Source organism: Neodiprion pinetum, chromosome 4, assembly GCF_021155775.2.
Source record: "Neodiprion pinetum isolate iyNeoPine1 chromosome 4, iyNeoPine1.2, whole genome shotgun sequence".
Lineage (NCBI taxonomy): Eukaryota > Metazoa > Arthropoda > Insecta > Hymenoptera > Diprionidae > Neodiprion > Neodiprion pinetum.
Window position 1 is genome coordinate 40,054,780 of NC_060235.2, and position 26,068 is coordinate 40,080,847.

At 34.6% G+C, this 26,068-nt stretch overlaps 5 protein-coding genes and 1 long non-coding RNA gene across 10 annotated transcripts; 3 read left to right on the top strand and 3 right to left on the bottom strand.

Annotated features, from left to right (window-relative positions):
• The first annotated feature begins 28 nt into the window (after positions 1-28).
• Positions 29-6,014, top strand: Cth (Cystathionine gamma-lyase). Its single transcript, XM_046622294.2, has 8 exons — positions 29-184; positions 2,114-2,272; positions 3,728-4,015; positions 4,545-4,679; positions 4,768-4,903; positions 5,001-5,153; positions 5,262-5,427; positions 5,611-6,014. Exons 2-8 carry the CDS (start codon positions 2,132-2,134, stop codon positions 5,753-5,755), a joined length of 1,164 nt encoding a protein of 387 aa, XP_046478250.1. The 5' UTR covers positions 29-184; positions 2,114-2,131; the 3' UTR covers positions 5,756-6,014.
• A 221-nt stretch (positions 6,015-6,235) lies between these two features.
• On the bottom strand, positions 6,236-9,939 carry LOC124217052 (solute carrier family 35 member E2A). The gene is made up of 6 exons (XM_046622297.2): positions 9,782-9,939; positions 9,289-9,638; positions 8,830-9,081; positions 8,549-8,735; positions 8,264-8,467; positions 6,236-8,129 (listed from the first exon to the last, which is right to left on the bottom strand). Exons 2-6 carry the CDS (start codon positions 9,551-9,553, stop codon positions 7,937-7,939), a joined length of 1,101 nt encoding a protein of 366 aa, XP_046478253.1. The 5' UTR covers positions 9,554-9,638; positions 9,782-9,939; the 3' UTR covers positions 6,236-7,936.
• A 164-nt stretch (positions 9,940-10,103) lies between these two features.
• mRpS22 (mitochondrial ribosomal protein S22) lies at positions 10,104-14,458 on the top strand. Of its 2 annotated transcripts, XR_006882765.2 has the most exons (4): positions 10,117-10,286; positions 10,623-11,095; positions 11,289-12,013; positions 12,084-14,458. XR_006882765.2 is itself a non-coding variant. In XM_046622296.2 (3 exons), exons 1-3 carry the CDS (start codon positions 10,142-10,144, stop codon positions 11,745-11,747), a joined length of 1,077 nt encoding a protein of 358 aa, XP_046478252.1. In that variant the 5' UTR covers positions 10,104-10,141; the 3' UTR covers positions 11,748-14,458. The 2 variants fall into 2 exon arrangements, 1 of the variants encoding a protein (XP_046478252.1); XM_046622296.2 differs by having other exon boundaries at positions 10,104-10,286; positions 11,289-14,458.
• A 1,184-nt stretch (positions 14,459-15,642) lies between these two features.
• LOC124217047 (phospholipase DDHD1) lies at positions 15,643-22,675 on the bottom strand. Of its 4 annotated transcripts, none has more exons than XM_046622290.2 (10): positions 22,017-22,675; positions 20,829-21,143; positions 20,069-20,242; positions 19,110-19,238; positions 17,718-17,859; positions 17,325-17,431; positions 16,868-17,167; positions 16,445-16,597; positions 16,103-16,258; positions 15,643-16,009 (listed from the first exon to the last, which is right to left on the bottom strand). In XM_046622290.2, exons 1-10 carry the CDS (start codon positions 22,090-22,092, stop codon positions 15,861-15,863), a joined length of 1,701 nt encoding a protein of 566 aa, XP_046478246.1. In that variant the 5' UTR covers positions 22,093-22,675; the 3' UTR covers positions 15,643-15,860. The 4 variants fall into 4 exon arrangements, with proteins under 4 accessions (XP_046478246.1, XP_046478243.1, XP_046478247.1 ...); XM_046622287.2 differs by having other exon boundaries at positions 16,445-16,730; positions 16,854-17,167; positions 22,017-22,674; XM_046622291.2 differs by lacking the exon at positions 20,829-21,143 and having other exon boundaries at positions 16,445-16,730; positions 16,854-17,167; positions 22,017-22,674.
• A 111-nt stretch (positions 22,676-22,786) lies between these two features.
• LOC138190823 (uncharacterized) lies at positions 22,787-25,513 on the top strand. Its single transcript, XR_011176919.1, has 2 exons — positions 22,787-23,223; positions 23,717-25,513. It is a non-coding gene; the product is annotated as an uncharacterized lncRNA (long non-coding RNA).
• e(r) (enhancer of rudimentary) lies at positions 24,380-25,604 on the bottom strand. The gene is made up of 3 exons (XM_046622299.2): positions 25,384-25,604; positions 24,858-24,945; positions 24,380-24,729 (listed from the first exon to the last, which is right to left on the bottom strand). Exons 1-3 carry the CDS (start codon positions 25,384-25,386, stop codon positions 24,509-24,511), a joined length of 312 nt encoding a protein of 103 aa, XP_046478255.1. The 5' UTR covers positions 25,387-25,604; the 3' UTR covers positions 24,380-24,508.
• Between the last annotated feature and the right edge of the window lie 464 nt (positions 25,605-26,068).

Sequence of the window (26,068 nt, forward strand, 5' to 3'; positions counted from 1 at the left end):
GGTGGGTTGCGATTTTTTTGCACGTGGCCTGGTCCACTCGGGTGATAATTTGCGCCGTCGGCGGCTTCCAATCGAAAAATTTTCTAATTATTCTTCCCGCGTCGGCAACTCAGGCAAGCTCTCAGTCCGTCGTTAACCATCAGACCCGACGCTTCGTACTTTCCCCTCTGCTTCCTGCTCTACCGTAAGTAATGAAATGCAGACCGAGTAGAAGAAAGTGAAAAAATTAGCGCTATTTTAAAGTGTTTCCTTCTCTCTACCTTGGCTGGTATTAAATTCTCGAATTTGCGTTATTTTTAGTTAATTTAATTTACCGAATCTATTCCCCACGTCCTTTGTACTTCAGCTGATGTAACATTTTTTACGAATCTCGTAACAGCAGCATGCGCGATGACAGCCGCTTTACTTTACGACGAGCGATTTTCCTCATAGGCACAAGTTGCAGTCAATTCTCATTGCACTTGCGTTATTTTACGAATTTTGTTCTTTTTCTTTTCTCGCCGATTTAATTTCCATACGCAACTCGCTTCTCATCTTATAACCACTTGCTATCATCCGTTGACAATATTAATACAAGATGCTCTTTCCTCATTGACGTTCAAGTGTATATGGTATGTATAAATATAGATATAACAATGTATAACATATTTCACATTTATAAATACTTCTACCACTCTCCTAGAGGCAATTTAGTGTTTAATTTGACTGTTGGCATAGTCCCGCGTTTAACGACGGAATTCGGGAACACTGTAACGAGTCTTCCTTATATTGAGAACTCACACAACATGTTTTCGTTCAAGGAAGCCTGTTAATAGTCGGCGCCTTCGTAATTTGGGAATTTTATAATTGGCAGTTCAGATCATTACGTACAGAGTTTTTATTCGTATAATTATAGAACGCTTTTGCATGTAGCTACAATCAAGGAATTCTCAATCTTTAGTATTACTTGTAAGTAATCAAACATGCAATAGTAAGGATGCAAATTAATGCCACGTCTTACAATTGCATGGATTTTAACTTGGAGAAGGGGATATCCAAACAACGATAACCCGGCATAGATGCAATTGAGCGATAAACGAACCAAGCAAGTGGAACTTGCTATTGCTTTTATTGTTACTCGAGTTTCTTTACACATACCATGTTTATTTTATACTCTTATTACTATACGGGGCATTCCACGTCAAATCGACCTGGGCCTAATCCTAAATCCTCTCTGATTTGACGCGCAATTTTTCATATGATTGTTTTGACTCTTGAAAGTACTATTGTTTTTTCTTCAAAGCTTTTGAATCCGTTGGAATTAGCTAGAATTTTTATAAATGAACATATTGATCGACACAGTTTAAAAATCTGAAATAATTCTTAAAAATCCAGCATTACATATACAAATGTTCCAGAATCAGCCCATAGTGGACTGACTCATCATTTGGATTATATAAAAAATTCTGTGCTTCCGAGAGTCAAAACAATTTTATAATAAATCGCGAACCAGAACGGAGAGGTCAAGTTTGGTCGACTTGACAGAGAATGCCCCATACATATATTATTGAGATATCAGATAGCCTTTTGCTATTGAAGTTGGAGATTTATTATCTGTATCTTTACATTGGCTGTGAAAAATGTATGAACAATAATATTTTCAGCTTGTAAAGGTAAAGACAGTGTCTTCTCATCTACGAAACTGTAACTGAATTTATAAAATTTATCCTACACATGAAATATGCATTATTGCTCAAGAAAAGCCCGAAACCAAAAAAGAAAAGAAGTGTGCTTTTTATTGCCGATTTGATAATAATTTGAAATACTTGTATTATTGCATCATTATAAATTTATGATAATGACACGATAAATCGTTAAGTTATGAAATGTAAGATAATTTTATAATGAGACGTTATGTTATATTCTAAATGTATTTATTCTCGTATTACAACCAGAAGATTTAGTACAAAAAATTCTCATCATCATGACAAACTACATGTATCCACTAAATTTTTAATTTGTACTGCTTACAGTAGATTCATCCCTTGTCGATAGTTGATGATGATTTTATTATACCCAGTAGTTTTTTTGTTACATGAATGTAAAATGATTAAATGGGTCTTAATTATTTCAGATACCTCTGTAATTAAAAATGCCGACCAACACACAAGAAGGCTTCGCCACGAAAGCTATTCACGCAGGACAAGATCCACTCCAATGGAAGCACTGCTCAGTCATACCACCTCTGGTGATGTCCACCACGTTTCGTCAAGACGGACCTGCCCAGCACAGAGTCAGTAGCTATAAATGCTTTGCAGTAAATTATATTCATTTAGTTGTAGATCATACCATTCAAAATTCAATCCGTAGTTCAAAGTATCAGCTCTTTACTTTGATCTTCGATCGATAAAAGTCAACTGCTTCGTTATATAATGTTCCAGATGTTTCGAAATGTCAAGCAATCTTTTGGAAACAAAAACATGTACCTATTGAACTGCTACAGCAGGCAGTGAAGTGGTTTCATTATATATGATGACACGTGAGGTTAGATTACGGATTTACCAACAAGAAGATATCTAAGAAAATTTCAATCACGTTTTTTGCTTTTTCTATTTATTTTTCTTTTTTTCTCGTATAGTTTGATTTATTATGCAATTCACGCATCGAATAAGAGATTAAACTATACCTGTACCTGTTTGCAACTTGAGCAAACTGAAATGGAACGACTAAAAATAATGCGATGTAAATGAATGAGGACTGAAATTCACGCTAAATTTAATTATGTCTGGCAAATTCCTAGTACACTTGCATTTATTTGTGTGCAAAAACCCAGATATTTTTCTCTCATCTGACGTGCTGTGCGAAACAAAAAGTATTTTCGTTTCAGCTCCTTGGACTTACTTAATTAGTGATTTGATGTCTCTAAAGGCGGTAATAATTCGCCATGACAAAATGAGTGCTGATGGAAATAATTATATGACTTACTTCAATTGTAAGTTGTCTAGAAATTTATAGAATCATTGTCTGAATTGAAATGAATGACTTTGGCATGGGTATACATGCATGTGTCTTTCATTATTCTTCTTATCATCTTAATTCTTGAATTAAGTCATCAAGTCTTTTTTCAAGATATTTTGTTAGTCCAGAAATTTTTTGGTGTACGGTGAAAGTACTTTACGCATTTCTACATCACGTGAATTGACATTCAACCAAATAAAGTCAGGTTGTACTAATCTATTATTCATTTATTTTGATATGCATATGATATGAACACGAGTCATTGACCCATCAAGGATTGATATGACTTCTGTTTAGCAGTACAAGCATTATTTAGTCTGTACAACTTAATCTATTATTAGAAAATTCATGACACTAATCTGCCAATTGAGATACTTGATGGTAATTAGACATTGGATAGCCAATTGGATCTACAATTGAGACAATTATTGTTTTACTAATTATACAAAGAATGAACATGCAAAACGACTGCTCTCACTCATTGTAACTTGTCCTAAGTCAAATATGAAAAACTAATATATAAAAAATGCCGTTAAAATTAACAGATAAATAGAATCAAGATCAGTTGAAAAGAAAATTAAATAAGGAAGTGATAAATAAAAGAAGATCTTCAGTTTACAGAGATGAAAATTTCTGAGAAATAATTCAGTGTACTGAATAGCGTGGTCAATTTCAAGACTTGTAATTTACGAAATCAAAATCTCAATTGATTATCATATGATAATTGCAGGGCTTCGAATATGGTCGATCTGGTAATCCAACTCGTAACGTTCTTGAAGCTTGCTTGGCTTCGATCGAAGATGCTAAATATGCAGTGGTTTTCTCTTCCGGACTTGGTGCTACAACAGCGATCACCTCTTTGCTCCAAGTAGGGGACCACATTGTATGTGGCGACGACGTTTACGGGGGTACCAATAGATTTTTCCAAAAATGTGCCTCTAGGCAAGGCATCAAGGTTACCTTTGTCGATGCCACGAATGTAAAATCTGTGGAGCAAGCATTACTACCAAGTACAAAGGTATTGTGACACCTGAAGATCATAGCAACAATAATTTTGCCTTCTTATTACTAGAAATACGGGTTTCATTTTTTGTGATGATTAAATTTACAGCTCAGCTGCATCATATTTGATATCATAGAGGTGTATTATGTGTGTATGTTTCTTAGAAGTTGAAATGCATAAAATCTTTAATCTCTGTACTCAGACTTAATCTAACGTCTAATCTTGGGCAATCTTTCAAAACAAATGTGTCGGAAAAATTTCCAGCTCTCATAACCCAACAATTGATTAATACGAGATATTTATGACAATTTTTTCCCCCCCAATAACATACAATTTCGTAACATACTCATCACTTATCTAAGTTTGAGCAATGTTACAGCTGTAGACTTAATAACTCATCGATATATTTTGTAAACATCAAATGATCCGATTACCTCAAGTGATGTGTGGTTAAATAACGAACAATGATTAAATTCTCCAAGTGTTCTGTTTGCTTTTTATATGTATACAATTCATTCTAATCGTGTATATTTATCAATTCCAGATGGTATGGTTGGAGACACCCACAAACCCTTTGTTGAAATTAGCTGATATCGAAAGCGTATCAAAAATGCTTAAAGACAAACGTCCGGAAATTCTACTAACGGTTGACAACACTTTCTTAACTTGCTATTTCCAGGTAAAATGTTACACATGAATATTCAACAATTATTTAGGTTGAAATGAAATAATCAATACGTTAGTGTTGATCATTTTTGTAATTATAGCGACCTTTGGAATATGGTGCCGATATTGTCGTCTACTCCTTGACAAAGTACATGAATGGCCACTCAGACATTATTATGGGTGCCGCTATTACAAAGAGGGCTGATATTGAGGAAAAACTAAGATTCATACAAAATGGTATGCATAAAATTATCAATTCGTAGATAATTGTACAACTCAATACTTTTACAATTATGAAAATTTGCATAAACTTTAATTGACTTTCACTTATCAGCCATGGGGATTGTTCCGTCTCCATTTGATTGCGCCCAAGTAAACCGTAGCCTGAAGACCTTAGAATTGCGGATGCAGCAGCATCAAAAGAATGGTCTTGCTGTAGCGAAATTTTTAGAGAAACATCAACACGTTGAAAAAGTAATTCACCCACGTAAGTGTTGCACAAGTGTTAATTATGTTTGGTGTCGTTGAGAACTACAGCATCAGCAAAATTTTGATAACAATACAAAATTAATCTAAAATTTTTATTTTCCATCAGTTCTTCCCAGTCATCCACAGCATCAATTGGCCTTGAAACAAACAAGTGGTCACAGTGGTATGATTTCCTTTTACTTGCGAGGAGACCCCACTAAATTCTTGAAAGCTCTAAAGCTGTTCACTCTAGCTGAATCCCTTGGAGGGTACGAGTCTCTCGCTGAGTTACCGTAAGTTTGATAGAGCAATCAATTTCATTCATTCTAATTAAGCAAAACTGGTCCAATTTGTAATGATAACTAAGGATGACAATTACCAATCAACAATCTATCTGACCAGTTACTAACTACCGATTAGAAAGGATGCTGCTTTTGCATAAACTCGAATTTAATGGACAGTTTAAAATGATTTAGATCCGTTATGACTCATGCATCGGTACCGGAAGCTGAGCGAGAAAAACTAGGCATCACTGATCAACTTATACGTTTGTCAGTTGGTCTTGAATCTGAAAAGGATATTTTGGCAGACCTTGATCAAGCATTGAAAGCTGCACAATGAAATTGGTAACGGACTACACAATTTTTACACGAAAGAAGTACAATTCACAAAATTAACCAGGCATTAGCAATTGAAGTGCTTTAATTGTGTTTTAAAATTTTAATATCAATGAACAAACATGTTTGAAATTAAAACTTCTCTCAAACAATTAGACATGTAAATTTGCTAAATCTCTTAGGTACGAAAACTTATATGAAAAAAAAAAAAAAAAACGCTAAAGGCTTCCATCTACATACTACCAATACGTCAATTTGCTAAATATCATCATTTTATACAATTTATCATAAATGTTTCACTTATAATTATTGTTTGCGATTCACTGTAGCAAATAAATTCTAGTGTTATTATTGTGGTGACTAGAACTGGGTAGTATGTTCCCTATTTTACTTACAACTGAAAGATAGTGATGATTTCTCTAATCTCAAACAGTATCTGATCCAACTTCACAATTCTGATTCACACTATCAATCTTTTGAATGCTTTAATACTTTTTTAACTAATTTAATTAATATATAGCGCACTTTTTCTTGATAATATTTTGTAACACTACCTTCATTGCCTTTCACAAGATAAGCCTTAAGTGATCACGTTCACTTAGTTGTAAAATGTAATTGTTTATACATGTAATATAATATAGGCTGTACCAAGTTATCTACCGTGAGGATAGGTCACTTTTTAGAGCCATGTCAGCGCCATATGTCATCGGAAACTAATATAATGCAATCCTTGGTTTTAATTGATGCAAGTCGATGCAATAGTTACTAACATATTATAGCAAATAACCTGAACAGAATAAATTACATACAACGAACCAGGGAGGCTGTTTGACTTGATAATCAGCAAATAACTAGTCCGAATGTAGCTGTACACAATATTTATATGCATTTAGCTATTTCATTGCATACAAGCGGAAAAATATAGATGTTTGTTTTTGCTGACTAAATTAAATTTGTAGAAATACGTAGTTAACACCAGGTAAATTTTGATTCAGGATCAAACCGTGGTACAAAGTAGTAATTTATTTCAGGGTGTGCATGAAATGATATATTAAATGGAAAAAAACCGTGTTCCATTTCTGTTTATAAGTATATTTTGAAAGAATTCACTTTAAATATTTATTCAATACGTTAAAATACGGCCCCTGGTCCATATACATACATACATGAAATCCAGTATTGTAAATAACAAATGAAAATAAATTATTTTACTCGTTACCGTAGCTTTGGTGATAATCATTCACCTATCTATTGTATATTCGCCTCAAGAGAATCCACGGCGATAAAACAATTAGCTTTCAAATTAAAAGAATTAATCTCGCCTAAGTAATTCCACAGGTTGATTTTATGTAATTCTTTTATTCTCAAATGTATGGTATATTTACAAAAGGTGTATGTGTGCGATTTCGTGGTGTCTACTTATTCGGAGGTGTACGAGCACCACCTGTATGTAATACATACCCATACACCACTCTAAATGTTATAATCATATCAAACATGAATCACGAACAATCAACACATCCACTTATCACCTGTGCACCAAACTTTCATATAATTAGAATGATGAAATGAATACTTTGAATATGGGAATGTCAAAAAGTTAAATAGACTACAGCCTAATAAAAAGCGTTATAAGTACAATTAATTTAAGTACTTTCAGAATTTTTGATTTCAGTTTTCATTTATTCAAAATACAAGTAATATTTCCATCGTTGTAAGAAGTTTAAAAAAACCTTTAAGACGGTTAAGAACCTGCATGAAAATCACAATACGTTACTGTCACTTCTTTTAAATAACTAAGTCAATAAATTATCTATACACAGTAGGTATATAATATCTTATATGGTTTTTCAAACGAGATTACAATGGAATCATGTGCTACATACACTAAATTACTGTCTACTCGAAATGCACTGGCGCTCTCAACAAGCAATAGTCTTTTGCTGAGTTTTACGATGATAATAATAATAATAATAATAAATAGATTCTCTCTATGATATAAGTACTTTAAAAAGAAACATTTTTTAAATTTTAAATATTTCATTAGAAATCATTGTTTTTAAAGTAAGATTAATTTCAAGTCCATCAAAAAACATCGTGTATTCTGATTTGCATTAATATCTACATATTGTATATCAATTGGTTGAATAAGTTGTTATTCGTCCTAGGTAAAATTGCATCTCTATCATTGAAAACTAACTTTTGAACTACGCCGCGCAAGTGCTAACTTCATTTTATCATACTGCTGTGCACGATTGTACAAAAGTACTCCAGCGATGACCAAGGATGTTCCCAATGCTGATAAACCGGTAACTGGATTGTTGAACAGTAATACTGAAAGCCATATGAGGAATGCTCTTTTTGCAGTATTTGCAACGCTAAGTACAGGAACAATTTAAAAAACCAGAATATTAGAATGTAGGTCAATATTTGATATAAATTATGATACAGTTGCTAATTTGTCATTATTCACTGCTATGCTACAAAAATATTAAAAACTGTTGAAGCTCACCTATGCGTAACTGGACTGATGTAGTCCATGAGGACATAGGCTGTTATACTTTGGAAATGGAAGAAGATACCATTGAGTAGAAATGCCGAAAGTAATCTGGCACTCAAGGCGTGTTGAAGGGCTGGCAAATCTACCAGCATTATTGACACAGGAATTTGAACCACCACAGATGCCAGACTGGTGTAAAATTGCAATTCTGCGGGGCTGAAATTAATTTGAAATAGTAAAGTGTTTTAAGTAAATCAGGAATTTACTGATGCAATGGAGATTTATCAAGTAACTTACGTATATTTGAAGTTATCACCGCTAATTAGCATCTTTGAATAAACGTTTTGTAAACATTCCGTTAAATTAGTAGCCATAGCAGCAACAAAACCTCTCAAGTCGAAACTTAGTTCGTTTGCTGAGCACAGTGCTAATCCTCCCATCACCGGGATGAGTGATAAATTTACGTACAAGCCTGTGTATTCTCCTGTAATTTGGTTAATTAAAATATAGCGGAAAATGAAACAGTGGAGACGTAATCTGACATCATATGATGGATCCATTTGAAACTATTATCTTACCTAATAAATATCTACTAATAAAGACTGTAAAAAGTGGCGCACTGCTCTTGATTGTTTCGGTAAAACTAACAGCCACATAATTCAGTGCCACTAATCCAAGTATAACTGTTGTAAATCTAGTACAGCCTACAAGTATCATGTGCTTATAAAAACCCGGAGGCCTTGTGAGTCGAGGACTTGCTCGATACATTCCACAGGGGAAGTACATCTGTATAAATCCACACGTCGCTGTCATGAGCATCTGGCAGGCACCTTTTGGTAGAAATATTAATTTGTAATTATCACAGTAAAAATATAGCGAGACCTCTGTTTCATTTTATAAAAAAGGCAAAATATGCTGACTTTCTTTTCTAATCGAGGAAGGCAATATTCTTTTCAAACTGCAATCCAACACCAAGTAAATTTTAAGTAACGTTAACTTGGTGATAAAATTAATATAACGATGCATTATACGGTTACCTAAAATAGTTGGGTCACCCTCCATGTACGAAAGTATGTATTTATTCAAAAATAAGGTACATCCGCTGAAGACATACCATAGGGTCAAGAACAATATAGCTCTAGGATTGAATAATCCTCCCTTTGAATCGCTGGCCAGAATAACTTCATCCCCACGTTTCTTTTTTTCGATATAAATTTTGTTCAGCGCAGGACCGCCTGTTGTACCCCCATCATTTTCTTGAGGATATTGTACACTATTTATTGGTACCAAATGATTTTCCATTGTATGAAGTTATTCTCCCGGCGAATAGATTTTTGAATAAAAGTTATTGTGCGAAGTCCCAACCGTCCACATGCCGGGTATCGAACTGTTAAAAGGATATGTGAAATAGAAAAAGGAAATGGTAACATAGGTTATGAAATTGTTGATAACCTAGTACAGATAAATTAGATCCGGCTCAAAAAGAACATTATTATTTTGAAATTGTTTTTAATAAAATATTTCTCTTACAGATCTAACTGTGGCAGCACGTCCGTGTTGATATTTGTCACCGACTTACGTTTTTCCGAGCTTACAACAATATTTGCGGTCTTATCAACTTATCAACGTAGCATGCAACGTAGCATGGAACGTGGACACATGCCATAGCCATATACACCCACTATCACACCACACGCAAGGATATCGTCAGAATGTATGCATGTGTGGACATTGTATGCATTGTACGTATATACATACATACATACATACATGCATGCATGCGTACTTACCGACGAATTGTTTGATGTATTCTTAAAAGTCGCTTGTCGGTAACATGGGGACTGTTATAGCCTACGAGTTAAAGCATACTGCACGGGAAAATTGGGGAAAATGGCGTGCACCGGTATACGGGTAGCAAGAGTGCTTAAAAACAACACATTCTTCTCTAATTTGAGTGGATTATTACTAAATCCATCACGTAATACCGCCGTGCTAATCAAGTACCGAGTTTTCAGCTCAAGACCTTCCGAAACCGGTAAGTCTAATTACTAAGTCTCTACAAACGTATTCAGAGCTTATAGGTTATTTTTCAGACGAAAAGACTTAGGTATTTCCAGTACTTAACTGACCAAGGACTAGGATTGACTACAAATTCAATCAGAAAAGCATATTTGTGTATCATTTTTTAAGCAATAATGCCAGTATCGATATTTTATTCATTTGGTTTATTTGATCTTCAACTGATTTTATCAAGGTGTTAGATGTGAGCTTTAGAAATGCCACTTTTGGATATCCGCTATTGAGCTTTGTTTTGTTCAGATTTTGCAGTATCGCAACAATACATTGCTTTATTTCTATAATAAATGTTTAGAAAATGATCGAGACCCGGCACCGTTGTTTTTCAACAAGGAGGTACAGGATTTGCTTAAAACATTGACCAAAGTGGACCTGAAAAGAGTTTATCGTCACCGAAAAGATGGTGAAAAGCTGGAGCCTCCAGTCTATAAGTTTATGACTGATGATGATTTGGAAGCAGCATTAAATGAGGCAAAAGCAAAAGCAGATCTGCGTCTTCAAATGCCACCAGTTGTGAAGAAGATTAACGATACTCCAAACATATTATCGAATGATCATGCTCTCCAAAAACACGATACAGCAAAATTCGTTTTCACAGACATAACTTATGGCATCTCCAATGTGGACAGATTTATTGTAGTCAGAGATCCAGATGGGATTTTGAGAAGTGCAGATGCTAGAGAGAGGCACAGAATGAATCAAATCTATTTTCCCCTAGAAGGACGGGAAGTTGATGCGCCTAAATTATTTCAAGAAGAGTATTTAATGGTGAGAGTATAAATTTTATATCCTGCAGAAATATTTTCTAAAAATTGTTGAAATTCTATATTCAGTGCAGTTCTGAGCAGTTATTTTCTTGCCAAAGTGATTGGCACCTCATGTCGAATAATGAATACAATGATATTCCTTGCTTATTATTAATAACCTACGAGTTAATTATTTCATATTTTTCTATCTGCAGGATTTACTTGAGCGCGAGGAATATGAGTTCATTTTGGATCTTGCCTGTGTACAGTTTGAGCCTAATGACCCAGAGTATCATAGGGTAACCGAGACGGTTTATTCTTACGTAAATAACATGAAGCACTTCAATTATTTGAGGTCAACCAGACACTTTGGTCCCCTTGCGTTCCATTTGGCTTGGAAAGGAAATATCGATAATTTGATTCTGGAGAACATTCAGACTTCGAGATTGGACGATGCTGTCTTACTAATACAGTTATATCATAAAATTCATCCTACGGCAAAATCAGCAGAGACCAAATTTGAAGGCGATGAATTGAAGTTCATTCAAAGTTTTGTTGATAATGACTCAAATAATAGAAATACATTAGACCTAGCGATAAAATCATACGTTAATCTAGAAAATGCCAAGCTTGAAGTCAACGAAGGCATTAAGAGAGCCCATGGTAGCGATTGAAATGTGTACATTGTAATATCATAATTTTAGATTAATAAAGTATATCAAAGGAAAAACGGTTAATTATTCACCAATACAAATATTTCCAAATTATTTTTGACTAATTACTCCCATATGCCAGAAATTTTTGCAGTAATTAATGACTTGTTTCATATATTTTCAGATGGGGGCAAAAAATAGGAAGCCGCCTGCAATTTGAGGTAGCTCCCAGTATTTAGAAAATATTCTAGGATTACCTCGCTCTAATCATTGTAAAAAACGACATGGTTTGTTACCATAAACATTTTTTAAGGCTGATAAAAATTCGGTTTAATGCAATATTGGGAAAATTCACAGCTTAGAATTTCCAAGTCCATGCTCTTGACCTATTTGGGATGTGGACCTCAAAACTCAGACGGTTTAGGATGAATTACCAAATGATGGGAGTAGCTGCTGTTTGCTATAATAATAACGACAGTAGTCAGTAGTAACAACGTTTGTATTCAAACTGCAAAATGAAAATAATTTTTCGACTATACTTATTTATATTATAATATGTCATGACATCCTAATACTTAATTTGTAAAAATTTTTTCTGCCTGTGATGTTAATGCAATCACACTAAATGTAGGTACTAAAGACACTTTATTAGTCAATGTGTACTAAACTTTCAAACAATTTTCGACCTGATCTGATGGACATGTTTTAGCAATTAATTGGCTAAAGCTTGTTGGAATAACAGGATTACCTTTTAGCATGAGAAGATAATCATCAAAAATCAAGCAAGGAGAGTTTTGAAAATAGATATGACATTGATTATGTATACGATTTGATGGTGGTTCCACGTGATTTTATTAACCCTAACAATAAATTCAATCTGTGCACATGCATCCAAGTAGATGAATGTCCAAGTCGAATCATTTATTTGTTCTCTTGGATTTAAAACATTCTACAATATATCATTACGGATAGCTTGAAAAAACGAAAGTATTCGATAATAGTTTAGTCATTAACTACGAAGGCTTTGCTAATTTGTAAAATATTTACTTTCCAACTTCATAGGATGTTATGCCATGATACGTGATCAAGCATTTATAACTCTCTTTTTAAGCAAAGCATATAGAGATTGATATAATAAATGTTGTGGACTCTACTACATTCATTTAAAAATCTATATTTGTACACATAAACTTTGCACTCTGTCGAACATTTGTGAACATGAGTGTTTCGCTTATTATAGCAGTCTTCAAATTCACGTAGTCTTCAAATTGGTGTATTAAGTTGTAAAAATCTAGCGTAAAAATTGATTAGAATTCATCAATATACAGTAAACTATTACAAGAGATGACAAACTTGACCAGTATTAGTACAAAGTAACAAAACATATGGTGTGTTACATTATAAAAATGGATGCATTAAATTGTAAATTTTACTACGAATTAGTCAACATTGTTTTGCTGATAGGAATTCTGCTTCAAACAGTACACGCGATTATCATTATAATATGACGCTAAAGTCACAAACTATCTCTACCAGTTTCAAAATGAATATTCAGTGATGATAAACTGTATAATATGTGTGTAATTCGGCAACAAAGTTTCTATCATCTACATTATCGCTGCATGTATAAATTATTATAAAGTATAAAATTTTTAACAATGTACGTCACTTGACAAAAGCTGAATTAGCATTGTGATGCTGTGTCAAGGTTGTAAGCTTATATTACAGACAGTTTTTTGAATATCTACATATATTCTCCTAGAAGTTTATCGTTTCTTAGTGATTGATTTGAAGAAAATAATGTGATGAAAATTTCATGACATTCATCACATCACTTCGACCTTGGTATCGAGTCTTGAGCATGTATATGGGATTTTAAAAAAATATTCAAGAAACAGAAACTTCTACCTTGTACAGTAATTTTTACCCATACGGCATGCGACATCAGTTTGAAGAACACTATAAAATAATCAAGTATTTCAATCGACACATACACAAGCAGATATACTGCCTTGCCTGAAAATATCATATCTACGATTAAGTATAGTTGACAATCTTCTATATTATCCTTTCACCAGAACGTAAAAATTCATCATAGGTATGAGAGCATTTTATTGTGGATAGGATAAACCAAAGATCAAATATTCATTTACGTAAACATCAATTAGACTGATATAAATAAACCTGCATCGCCTAATTTTAAATCAATACTCTCATGATGATTTTATACAAATGTACGTTTCCTTCTCTCCTTTCCCTAATAGTAGATCTTACGGAATTTTTTTTTTCTTGTCCCAGTTCATTCGCATTCACTATTTCAAGGTCCCACAAAACCTATAGTACTATCGTCATTTTACGCGTTTTACACATTTATTTTTAGTTCACTTTTTTTAAATTATTTTAATTATTTACGACTCAATGTACCCTGTTCCACTGATTTCTGTTAAACGGGGTTAGAAAATTAGAATTCATTATTTATTCGATGAGTATTTAACGGCAACATTGTTGATCATTGTTCTTTTGTTCGTACAAGAAATAACGGAGATATTAATTTAAACAACCGTCTAAAAAGCTTAGCACAATACAAGCAACATTTGATAACATTATCAGACTTAAAATAACAGGCCTGTGTTCGGTTAATAATGAAAATCCCAAATTTTTTTACTAATATTCTCTAGATAGGTATCAAATTCTGTAAAAACAGTTAATTTTACATGGTAAATATCTTGATATCATATACAAAAAAAATTTCGGTACGGCACTATCGAAATCTCTTTACTGTTCGAACATTGTACTGTAGTTCACGTAGTTCACTGTTACTCAACTTCGCGACAGTGATTGATTCGTCGATCAATTGAACTGAAAAATAACACACTAATGTAATCCCAATTACCATTAAAATTTTATCGTGACTGGCATGTACGATTTATAATCTATTTATAGACAACTTTTCCAATCTCACGGAGTATTTCCAATTTATCAAAACTATATAATGAAAAATATTAAAGTTCATCTGTTACACAAAGCTTGACTATGACCACATTTGATAAGCAAAGACCTAAAAAATACATTTTAACTACAAGAATAGATACGATTTTTCCGTACAGATACACTTTAATAAACCTTTAGGCAGTTTGAATGTCTAAAATTGAAAATTTTGGATTGATTGTAAGTAATATAGTTTTAATAGAGTAGACGATGATTATCCAAATCAAATTGGCATCCGGCCTAGTTCGAATCAGTGAAAGTTCGGAGAATGGAACAGTTATGTTAGACGAAATGATACAAATGCTAAAAAATATTGGAAATAAAACGCACGTATAATTTTATTACTTTTATACATATAATGTGTCGCCTTTAACCCTTCGTTGCACACATTTATGTAAGCCATATTTTTTATGTTTAAGACACGTTCCGGGGGTTTTTGAGGTCGCTGATCACCAATCTGAAATAGAAGCCATGGAATATAGGTGGTACATACGTGTTTACCACCGTGCAACAGAGGGTTAACACACGACACATTATTCTATTAGCTTTTACGTGCGAAATTACTCAAAATATCGTTAATGCATGGTTATGTATTCCAAAATTTTGGACCTTCGGATAATCGAGATTCTACTGCAAGAATCCACAAATAACGACGGTAGTTCAACAAATAGGTGATCCTGGACTGTTTTAATACAATTTATTGATATGTTCCTATTTAATGTGGTAGACACGTAGTAAATGAGAATTTACTGTTCACTCTTGTACGAAACACTGATATTCTCTATTGATACCTATTTTCACGTCAACTGTATATTTCTGTACAATACTGTAAAACTTTGTATCTGATCCCGAAGAGTGAAACGCTTGGATTTAGCCTTCGATCGTGCAAATTATTCAGAATTGTACACCTAGTTTGTTTTTCACCTTCTTCTTCCTCTTCTTCATCTTCTCGATCCTGTTTCCGATTTATTTTTATTCCATAAATGTTTTTTTTTTTTTATTATGTTATTGTATCATTTTTCCGTTATCACAGATTATTTTTGGTGGCAGGCCTTTTAACAAGCTCAAACCTGGAAGGCCTGTGGTGGACTAGTGGAGTTCAACAGGGTCGAAAAACGGCCCAAATAAAAAAAATAAAAGCCAACATCATGTCTCCAGTGCAGGGAAAAGTTTAGTCAGTACAAAATAGGCTACGTCATAGTTGCTCCAATAGGCAGTGTGAGCTGTAACTGTATAAAGGTAATTTCGCCCCAAACCAACAGCCCGTAAGACGTAATCCAATCTAGGCTTCAGTTCTGACGGAAAGAGAAATCAAATTATTAAATGCATAAAACTTGATCAACAAAACTACTCCTTACCTGACCTTATCTTATCTACCTAGTCCTTACCTTGATCAGGATGAAATGGTGGATTCATATCTGGTGTAGACAAGGATGTGCCATCTTTCGTGCTCCACCCACCTCTCACCAAGCCCCAGAGACTCCAGCCTTTGTCTGCATTACGACTTGGCATATCTCCTGGGCTTTCGTCTCTTTCTTCGCTCTCTGAGTTGAAAATTGACCATGATTTATCAGATTGAAATGTTCAGTTGAAATGTGTGATTATTTTGTTTTTGTAAATCCAAGGATGAATGCATGTTGAAATTGATTCGTATGATATCTTGAACAATTCTATACATTTGAAAAGAAATGTTTCATTCAACATAAAAAGTGTTGGTGTGGAAAACATACCTGCAGATGGTAAATTTGGATCAACTGCATTCGACGAGGAGGGTGACTGTTCGCACGGTTGCCCATCGAACCCACCGTACGGGGGTATCAGCACAGGTTCTACTCTACTGTATCCCCTTTCTAATAATGGCTCCATTCGATAAGCTACTGGATCTGACCAATGAAAAATGTTATAGAATCGCTTGCACAAATCTTGTGGCATTACACCAATTCTGTTGGATGGAGCACGGGTGCGCAAAGCTAGGAATACCGATAGCGGAGAACCCAGACAAAAGAGGTTCTCAATCTGTGAAAAGAACAAGAGATAATTAGTACATTAAAGAGCAAAAATATGTAAGATTGTTAACAATTCAGTTTTCAATCAATTTAAACCAAATGTTTTTGTCAAACATTGGATTTGTCAACTTACAGGAAATTGCAGACCTTCTGGCGAAACTTCGGGTGATGCTGGTGACGAAGGTCTATTGTCAGGGCCCATCCATCCTGTGACAATGTCGTAGACGATTACACAACCCAGGGAGTGAGCTAATATGGATACTTTCCCTTTCCAATTTGGATGGCGACTAGCGAACATGAAGTAAAGTCTGTTGAGCTCTTTTTGAAGACCAGCTCTGACCTCTCCGCCGTACAATGGACTTGTATAATAGAGAATGTCCATCGCCGATGTATTCAGTAAATGACGAATACTCAGAACACTGTAAGGTGTTATAGCATCCACGATATCTGTGAGGGTGAGATAGAAAATCTTTGGTGAAATAATTGTTCCTTACTAAAAAATTAAATTGAGTACAGATGTCATTCAAGTCAATCCTATTTTCAACTCGGAATTAGTGTCTGGATTATCTCATGTATGACTTATTTTTGGAGATTTGAGGCTCACCTCCATCAAGTTTGAGCGAAGATCTCCATTCAACAGGAAAAAATTCTGCACGGTGAGTCAAAGTTGGAAAATACTTTTGTTTTAACCAATCGACACATTCTCTGAAACTACGTAATATAACACATATGAAATATGCAACGACTATACATTCTGTCCCTAAAGGCAATTAATGTAGGTCTACTAAAAGATATTTGACTCTGCTAAAACCTTACAAGAACGTTATGTAACCAATACTGATCTAATTATGGGTGCATATCAGAAATTTCTGTGGCTTTGTATCATCTCAAGTATTTCTGAAGAACGGTGAGCACAATGACAAATCATAGGAATGATAATTCAAATATTCTCTCTGTCCAATTGCCTTAGGGACTATTAGCAAAAACATAGACACACGATGTTGTGTTACGAATAATCTTTCCAGTGTCTCTCTTCTGTCCGATACCATGAACGACAAAAACCAAGTGATCGATGTCGTGTGGTTTATCGTCCATAACCGCAGGATGTTTGTATCCTCTCCTTAGGCGATATCCCGTCGCTGTAACAAACGTCAAATGAAACAATTAAACGATGTTAATGTCATTGACATTCCGTATACCAGTGGGGCCTTTTCGATAGATGGGTTTTCCTTGGGGTAACGATGGCCTGTAACAACGGCGATGTATTGTGCTAACTAATTTCGCTCGAACATTTCCGAGAAACTCTGAAATAAATATTGCATCATGTTAAACGTGGAATTCATCACTACAATTTATATCCAATAGGCAAACTCGGGCCGCGTTCTTTACTTGGAATTTAGATATTACGAATACAGAAATCAACATAGGTTGCAAAGCACTACATATATATTTAACGAAACAGACTTTGTATTGTAGTAATTCGTGCAGTGAGCGTACATATTGCTCGCCACGCCAGAAATTTAAGTCGTAATATTTCAATTCATTGACACTGTTCCGACACCAATGCCAGAGATAATAAAAGTTGGCACGCTGCGGTAAATTGAAAATTGGGTCTGGTAGCATAGAAATGAGATACTTATCCTGCGTCACAAAATGTTGTTATAATGGTCGGATGTCTCAAGGTGTACCATTATTACTTCGGAAATCCATAATTGATTGTTTCGGGCTGAATGATTTTATCAATGAAATTGAAAACGTAAACTCAGTACAGTTAAGTTACTCTAAGCCTTCTCTAATAAAAAGCCATGATAGAGTCAGGATTAATAGCTCTGGATGTCATGACACAAAATGCAAAGTTGCAGTAGCTATGAATGGAAATATTGAAATGAATCTAAATTCAAAGTTAGAAAATAAAGACTGAATGATTTCAGTAGCATGACGAAATTGGAATTGTGAAGATCATAAATGTATTATAGATGAATATACTGAAGCAAAAATAAACGTGGGTATCATGCTTGTGATTCGTGAATAAGCCACATTATAAATATTACATGATCTGCAGCCAAAAAAGTAAAACAATTTGTTGATTTAAACTCTTCTATTAATAGATTTGGCAATTTGATTAGCATGCTCAACCAAACATATCAAATACAATGATTTGAAATCATTATTCCTTTTTCACTTATTTCTAATGATTTTTTAATAAGCGTTCAAAGAAACATACAAATATTGATTTTCCTATGTACAAATTATGCTAATTGAAATTGAAACTTATTGTGCATAGATAAAAATCTCGGATTACCACTTGATAGCAAAATCAAAAATTAATTGAAAAGAAAACGCTGTATTCTATAGATAATAGTTACCAGCAAAGATAATTTTAACTTACTTTTGGTGAATCCCAATTTCAGTGTTACGCTACGCATTAATTTGCTTGGTGTATTTTCACTGTAGAGAGCTACATCATCTACTGCATGCCAATCCACATGGAATTCGGGAAAGTTTTTTGTATGAAGAACTAAAATGAAAGCAATCAGGTGACACTATTAGCTATAAATTCTGAAGTCGTTAATATCTGGATAATACATGTGTGCTAACAATTATTAACTGATCAAAACTTTTTAATTATTTTTATAACACAGACAAGTCTACCCAGATATTCTTTCAAATTGTATAAAATACAAATATTTTGAGCATCAATAAAGTATAGAAGGTGCAGATATTGTGTTTTCCACAATAGTACATTAAAACAGAATTTTCAATCTGCTATTGTGGGAAACAGTTTTTCAATTGTTTATGTAATACTCAAGTTACGTCCCGCTGTTTCAAATTGCTCTATTATCTAGATGTCATGTAATGCTATTGGGTTGATGTGAAGCAAAGAATTTACAAGTATGAATTTAGGAAATGAGAAAATTCATTCAACTTCCCGAAAATAGAGTTTTTCTCAAGAAAGTAAGTTTGCTATGCGCCTTATGTATAATTTTCTTGTAAATAACACTGATAGCCATTCACTTTTTATCAATTAATGCACTTATTTGAGATATTTAAGCATATTCCAGGTTTCGCAATGACGCATTAGGCATAATGCAGATGCCTGCCAAAACTAACAAAACATGGTCCAAACTGTTGAATTTCAAACTGTCACGTATATATTATACATATTTATGAATATATACGTACATATATTATACCTCTGTGTAATAACATTGGAAGTTATCATGAGCACGATAACAGAAGAGGATGAACGAAATCGTTTGCAAAAGTTTCAAGATCAGTAAGTATAGACACTCGAGATTGGTAACAAAATAACATTTAAGAGAAAGAGAAAATGAAAGGCTGAGGTACCTTTGTAAGAATGTGACGGGGTGCTGGCTGCTGACGTTGAACTAGATTGGGTGGGAGACGATTTTTGAAACAACGTAAGATGTGTTTCTTCTATAGCCCGCGAGGGATCCGGTTCCAGCGGTATCCAACTGCCATCATAAAACCAAGTACCCCTCATTATTTCCCATTCTTCGCCTTCAACAAAGTAGATAACACAATGGTATTAACCGAAAAATGTTTTGTACCAGACTTATACAATTTTTCATAAATTTTCCAACTGCCAAAATATGAACAGAACAATATGACTACTGAAACTTTTTGCTGTGAAAATCTGATAAAATCATTCGGTAAAGAAATCTTACTACAAAAGTCTAAAGCTGTTAAATTTTCTCACATAAGGGTCAATTACTAAAAAGTGTACAACACGACCCCAGTAGATGTTAAAATTACACTTATTCTAGCAAGATCACATATATCATGTACTTCTGGCAAGCAATTGTAGATGTTGTTGGAGAAAATTAGCCATATTGGCCTCAAGGACAAAGTAATCTGTAGACACTCATGTGTGACGATAGGACTGAATTCAAAATCATTTGTTATTCATTAGTGCACATTATGTATTAATACACATAAGTAACTATTGATTTTTTTCTAGGCCACGATAAATTACATATTAGTCAAAGTGATTACAAAAGAAAGCTAATTAGAAAAATTAATCTGTGTTTGCCAAGTTTATTTACTACTTGATATCCAAGTCTTACATTCGACATTATAAGCCTACCTGGCCAGTAAATTGAGACGCATCGCATATTGTCTATTTCTACATCATACATTCCACCTCTGACAACAACTCTTTCCATATGCCCATCAGCGGTAAGATTGTTGTGTTCATTTGTGCCGCTCTTTCGACGTCTCCAAACATTTTCAATTCTAAGACTGTCGTATCCACAAAATTCAACCCATCTCTTGTCCACTCCCTCTTTATAAAACCATCTGACTTTTTCTGGGGGCAGAGGCTCTGCATATTCTAATTCGTTTACTTCGATGTCTGAATTTTCTTCTATTCCATTGTGTTGGGACAAACTGTCTTGCAGCTCTTTGGAAAGACATGAAAGAAAAAGAATAATGCATGCAAAAACACTATTATTATTACTCAGACTAGTGCTGACGTCATAATTTATTCACACACGCATACTTCATCGCACAAAATTTCATCCGTTGGTAAAAAATATTGCCAAGTTATGCATGTAACGAAGTGGATATTATTCATTTCTAGCCAGGTGTTTTATGTTTTACATCTCCTTTCCATATTGTTTCCATGTATAAATACACAGAGAATTAAGGCAACCTATTGTTATCTTGTACGTTATCTATATTTGCATATCCAGTTCGTTGGCGAGAAAAAATTATTTTTTAAAGGCTTTTACTGAGCTGAACAATGAAGAGTTGTGGTAATCTAAAATAAAATTTCTAACATCCTAGGAAAAATGGATAATTCTTGGATATCGAGACAATGGAAATATTGTCGATACTTTCCTAGGGGATTGCATTATTAATATCGACGGGTTCACAGTTTCTTTAGATAACGAGCGGCGTTAGCTTGAGGCAATAATTGAACTTGTGCCATGGATTTTTCTTACGCATTTGTAACGTAGCTCTTTCGTAAGAAATCAGTTTCGAATTAGCAGTTGAATATTTAGAAGATAAGATACTACGATAGATATACTATGTTCGTACGTATAACAAGAAACGGCCTTGTGACTCCGGGATGAGAAAAGAAATGAAAATAACTTATTCACGACGATACAATGCGCAATTTTTTCCTCAGATATACGTTGGAGTATTAAATGAAAAGTGCATATTTTTCGAGTGGAAAAATTACGTACAAGGAATGTGAATAAATTATACGGAAATAAGACGGCGGCACAAACACGTGTTCAAACATAACAAAAAATCGTGATTCCGGTACCTTCGGTGGGCCGTGAATCCGATTCCATGGGTATTTCGCTCAGGGGATCAACATCGTTCAACAGGTTTTCAGACATTTCAAACCCCTTTGCTGGCCTCTGTGAACGTCGTTGTCAAACTGTCAAAATGTCGAGTGACGAGTGTGCCTTTTCTGTGAATCTCAAGCACGAGGAAAATATACGAGAACGATGATGTCACTCCGATCACGAGACGCGACTCAATCGAGCGTAGATTTTTTTATCATATATGATTTTTCTTTGTCCAGCGATATGAAAGGTTGTACTAAAATTTTACTTGTCAATGTTGTCAGGACGTTGATTTTTCCTTTACGCCATTGACTGCGTCTCCTTCTAATGACAGATCAGATTTCGATGCAATGAAAATAATACCGCATGAATATAACGCTCTATGCAGCGATTGTTTTATTGAATTATTTTTACGCCACTAGATATTATGTACAGGCTGACTTGCTGACCGACTGACTGACCGACTGACTGACTGACTGACTGTGTAATATGTACTATTTTATGATACGCCGAGCCACGCCGCAGGTCTAAATCCGACCGTTTCGCACTGGCGCAAGACTTCCACTGACTTCTAATGCGAAAAAAATTATCTTATCTAAAGCACCAGAGCGGTCGGCAGTCGGTTCGGTTCGAACTCTAACGCTCCGTAGAGCGGCTTTAGTCGATGGTAAAAACGTTCCTTCATCCCCACTGCTATAATATGTGTTCCGCCTGCCTAATGCGGTTATGCAACCGATGTTTTGTATACAGTTCCATGGTTATTTTCTTTATTTCTTATCCTTTACTTCAAATCTTGTCATGACCCTGTCACACAGATGAACAGCTGTATGAAAAGGGGGGGTGTCATTACGCAGGACGTTTCAGTTTCGAGGAGGAAGATAAGACGTGTGTACGATACACATCGAATACAACGTATATATAACGTGTATATATATACATATAATACCTAATGATGAATCAGAGGCTGCGTAGTAAGTGATATGATAAAGGATCAGTGTATACGATGCATTGAGGAGTATAAAGACGCACCGCTGTATCTGCATTTTGCTAAGCACTGATTGTTACGAGCTGAATACAGCAAAAATATCATAGAAATTTCAAATTACTGGGAAAAAAATTTATAATGCCGCAACGACGGCGACTGCAGAGCCTGCGCGCGGCGTCGCCGCTGCATTTGAAAGGGTGAGGAGACTGACAAATACGTGTCAACAGGTATATAATAAGATATAAAATCGACCGTGCACCTACCATGCACGTAATTTCGTCTCAATATTCATCCTACACTTGATGGTGCGCAGTCTGTGGACTATTTGCCACGTGTCTGCGTCTCACGGATGCATGCACGTGTGCCAAAGGATCATCATCTTTATTCAAGGTCATCGCATTCTTTCTTAACTACTAAGTTCTCTAGCCATGTAGTCAATAGACTTTAAGATATAGTGTCGCGAAAGTTGAAAATCTCAATACTCGTTCGACCCCGAAATCGTTAAATCACGGATTGATATTGGGTATAATCTATTTCGGTCAACGGATATAAAACCGGCTCGGGAATTTTATTACGTTTAGAAATTATGTATGAAAATTTTTTGCGGTTAATTAATCATTCGAATTATTCAAGCGTGGTATAAATCATGAATACATATTACTCAAGGTGTAATTATTCTGTGTTTTTCAGTGCACGCAACTGACGCGGAACATTCACTTTCTGAATGGTAGCTAGGTAAAAAAAAACTTGTACCAATTATGCCTACAACTAACATATTTCCTGTACTTCGTCACATAAGTTATGTGCAATGATCTATGGATTTCTCTTTCTCTGGTTGTTTGGTCAACATCAGTTACAGACTAATAAATATTAAAACTGGAGGACCATTGTTTCCTCCAAATATTGGACGACAGGCAGTGTGTTACATTATCTTTATCACATATGATACTTGGTAGATAAAAATTATGCATGATTTCCTCGAATACTAAGAATTCTATGCCGTACTATCTCATAATCAACAATAGTTTATCAGTGGTGAATAACATACGCTTAGACATTCGAATATAATTTATCAATGAACGAAAGTTTCCTTGTACAAAGCTTGTTTCTTTACTCGCGAGAATCGATTCAAAATCAAGGTACGGCTTCGAATGGTGAACTCAATTCTACGAAATTAAACTTGTGAAAGATGATACCTGATGGTTTCCAACCCATTTTGAAATTTTAACAAACTTGAATATGCAAATTACAAAGCTAACCCTTTTCAATTCTCTGCAGGAAATTAGTTACCAAGATTTGCAACAACAAAGAGTGCTAATTTGATGATGATACAGGAATTGAAAAGAATAATAATTTCGTTTTTCTTACTGCTCATTTATTGTTAATAATAATATAGACAATATTATAATAATGTACTTAGAATTAACTTAGCTTATACGTGAAGATAAAGGTCTCGTTCTTAGGTGTACTTAATGGCAAAGGTTATTCGCTGTGGCCAGCGGCTCGGCGTAATAACACATATATTTTTTCTTTGATCCAATCCTTGTTATAGGGGGCATAAGTGTTTGTCGATTTTTGGTAAACCAAACATGACAAGTCTGTCAATTGATCAACAAAGTCAAATAATTGACTGATGTCATATGTGATGGTAGGTGTGTTGGGATTTCGCCTCTTCAAATGCTCTTCATAGATTTTGCATACACCTAAAAATAAAAATTATTCATTTAATTCACATATTAACAGTTGAATTTCATACGCTCATCGTGGTCAGACATAATGGCGGATCGCAATACGAATTTAATTTTTTTGAAAATAAATAAGTTTTTTTTACCTTCCATACACTCGTTGACACTTTCATAATCCGAGTATGTCCTCGTTTCAGGCCTGGTTCCTGGCTGAACAAGCAATATAGTGTGAGACTGAAAATGGAAATAATTTCTTCATTAGATGAACGATGCTGGCATATTATGCTGTAATGGATATAGGAAGTATATTTAGACAAGAAATGAGTGTGGAAAAATGATTAACGTAAATAATGTGTTACGTGAATATCAAAATAAAAATCTCCTCTTGCTGTTGGCAAAATGTAAACGTGTTCAACTGAGCAGCTGCAGGCTGCTGTTACTGCAGGAATAAACAAACATTGTCATCATTTCCGTAACTATTTATTGTTCGAAGAGATTGCCGCACAGGCATACTGATTACTTTCTTTGCGATGAGGATTCTAATGATAATCGATAATTTTTCATTGACAAGGAAAATTTCGCGTGAATAAGTCGATTTAAACGTAAAAGAAATATTCTACAACGTGATCGTCCCGTTTCGCTTCAGCCGACAGAACACGAGTAGTCACTCACCATTTTGTCAAGTCAAATCAGTTTGGATGTGAAAACTGCGATGTGGCGATCGAAGTGGAGACGTAAAAGTTTTTGGCTGTATGGTTAGCAAATGTTTTACAAAATTGATAATGGAAATAAAACGCAGGGTTGAGATTTGCAAAAATAACCACAAAACTGCAGGTCTAGAGTATTCGATTGAACAAAGGTATTGGAATTGGAACGGTCCGGGTTCCACTGTTCTGCCGTTCGCTGTTGACTGTTCATCACGAATTCCGTGGTTTGAAAACGATTTTTTTTTTAATTTCTTTAGCTTTCGAGGAGTTTGAGCTAATATTTTTGGTCTCATTCTGCACTTAGTTTACTGTAATATTTTCCTATTCATCTCGGTTAATGATGATACATGACATCCGCTACCAATAGCGTGGAGAAAATCCAACAAATATTCGCAATGTAATACATGTAATATGCCGTTTAGAATCACCTCGTAACCTATACATTTCTGTATCGATAACTTTATAAACCTACATCAAAAAATTCACAATTTTATAGCTACAACCGTTTTTTAAGGAATTAACCAACCGTTGACAAATTTTCAGTCGATTTTCAGAATCCGTAGCACGTTATGCCACTCTCAATCATGATTATAGCTGTATTGTAACCCTTTCACTCTTCTATTATAGGTTAAGGGGGTGCCCTGGTCGGA

Coding starts and splice junctions, on each gene's coding strand:
- Cth (XM_046622294.2), top strand. CDS start 2,132: ATGCCGACCAACACACAAGAAGGCTTCGCCACGAAAGCTATTCACGCA. Junction 4,016..4,544: donor CATTACTACCAAGTACAAAG/GTATTGTGACAC, acceptor TATCAATTCCAG/ATGGTATGGTTGGAGACACC. Junction 4,680..4,767: donor TCTTAACTTGCTATTTCCAG/GTAAAATGTTAC, acceptor TTGTAATTATAG/CGACCTTTGGAATATGGTGC.
- LOC124217052 (XM_046622297.2), bottom strand. CDS start 9,553: ATGGAAAATCATTTGGTACCAATAAATAGTGTACAATATCCTCAAGAA. Junction 8,736..8,829: donor TATTAGTAGATATTTATTAG/GTAAGATAATAG, acceptor ACCAAATTACAG/GAGAATACACAGGCTTGTAC. Junction 8,130..8,263: donor ATCAGTCCAGTTACGCATAG/GTGAGCTTCAAC, acceptor TCCTGTACTTAG/CGTTGCAAATACTGCAAAAA.
- mRpS22 (XM_046622296.2), top strand. CDS start 10,142: ATGGCGTGCACCGGTATACGGGTAGCAAGAGTGCTTAAAAACAACACA. Junction 10,287..10,622: donor CTCAAGACCTTCCGAAACCG/GTAAGTCTAATT, acceptor ATAAATGTTTAG/AAAATGATCGAGACCCGGCA. Junction 11,096..11,288: donor TTCAAGAAGAGTATTTAATG/GTGAGAGTATAA, acceptor TTCTATCTGCAG/GATTTACTTGAGCGCGAGGA.
- LOC124217047 (XM_046622287.2), bottom strand. CDS start 22,092: ATGTCTGAAAACCTGTTGAACGATGTTGATCCCCTGAGCGAAATACCC. Junction 20,243..20,828: donor CGTCTCAATTTACTGGCCAG/GTAGGCTTATAA, acceptor ACTTTGTTGAAG/GCGAAGAATGGGAAATAATG. Junction 17,168..17,324: donor TTCGCTCAAACTTGATGGAG/GTGAGCCTCAAA, acceptor TCACCCTCACAG/ATATCGTGGATGCTATAACA.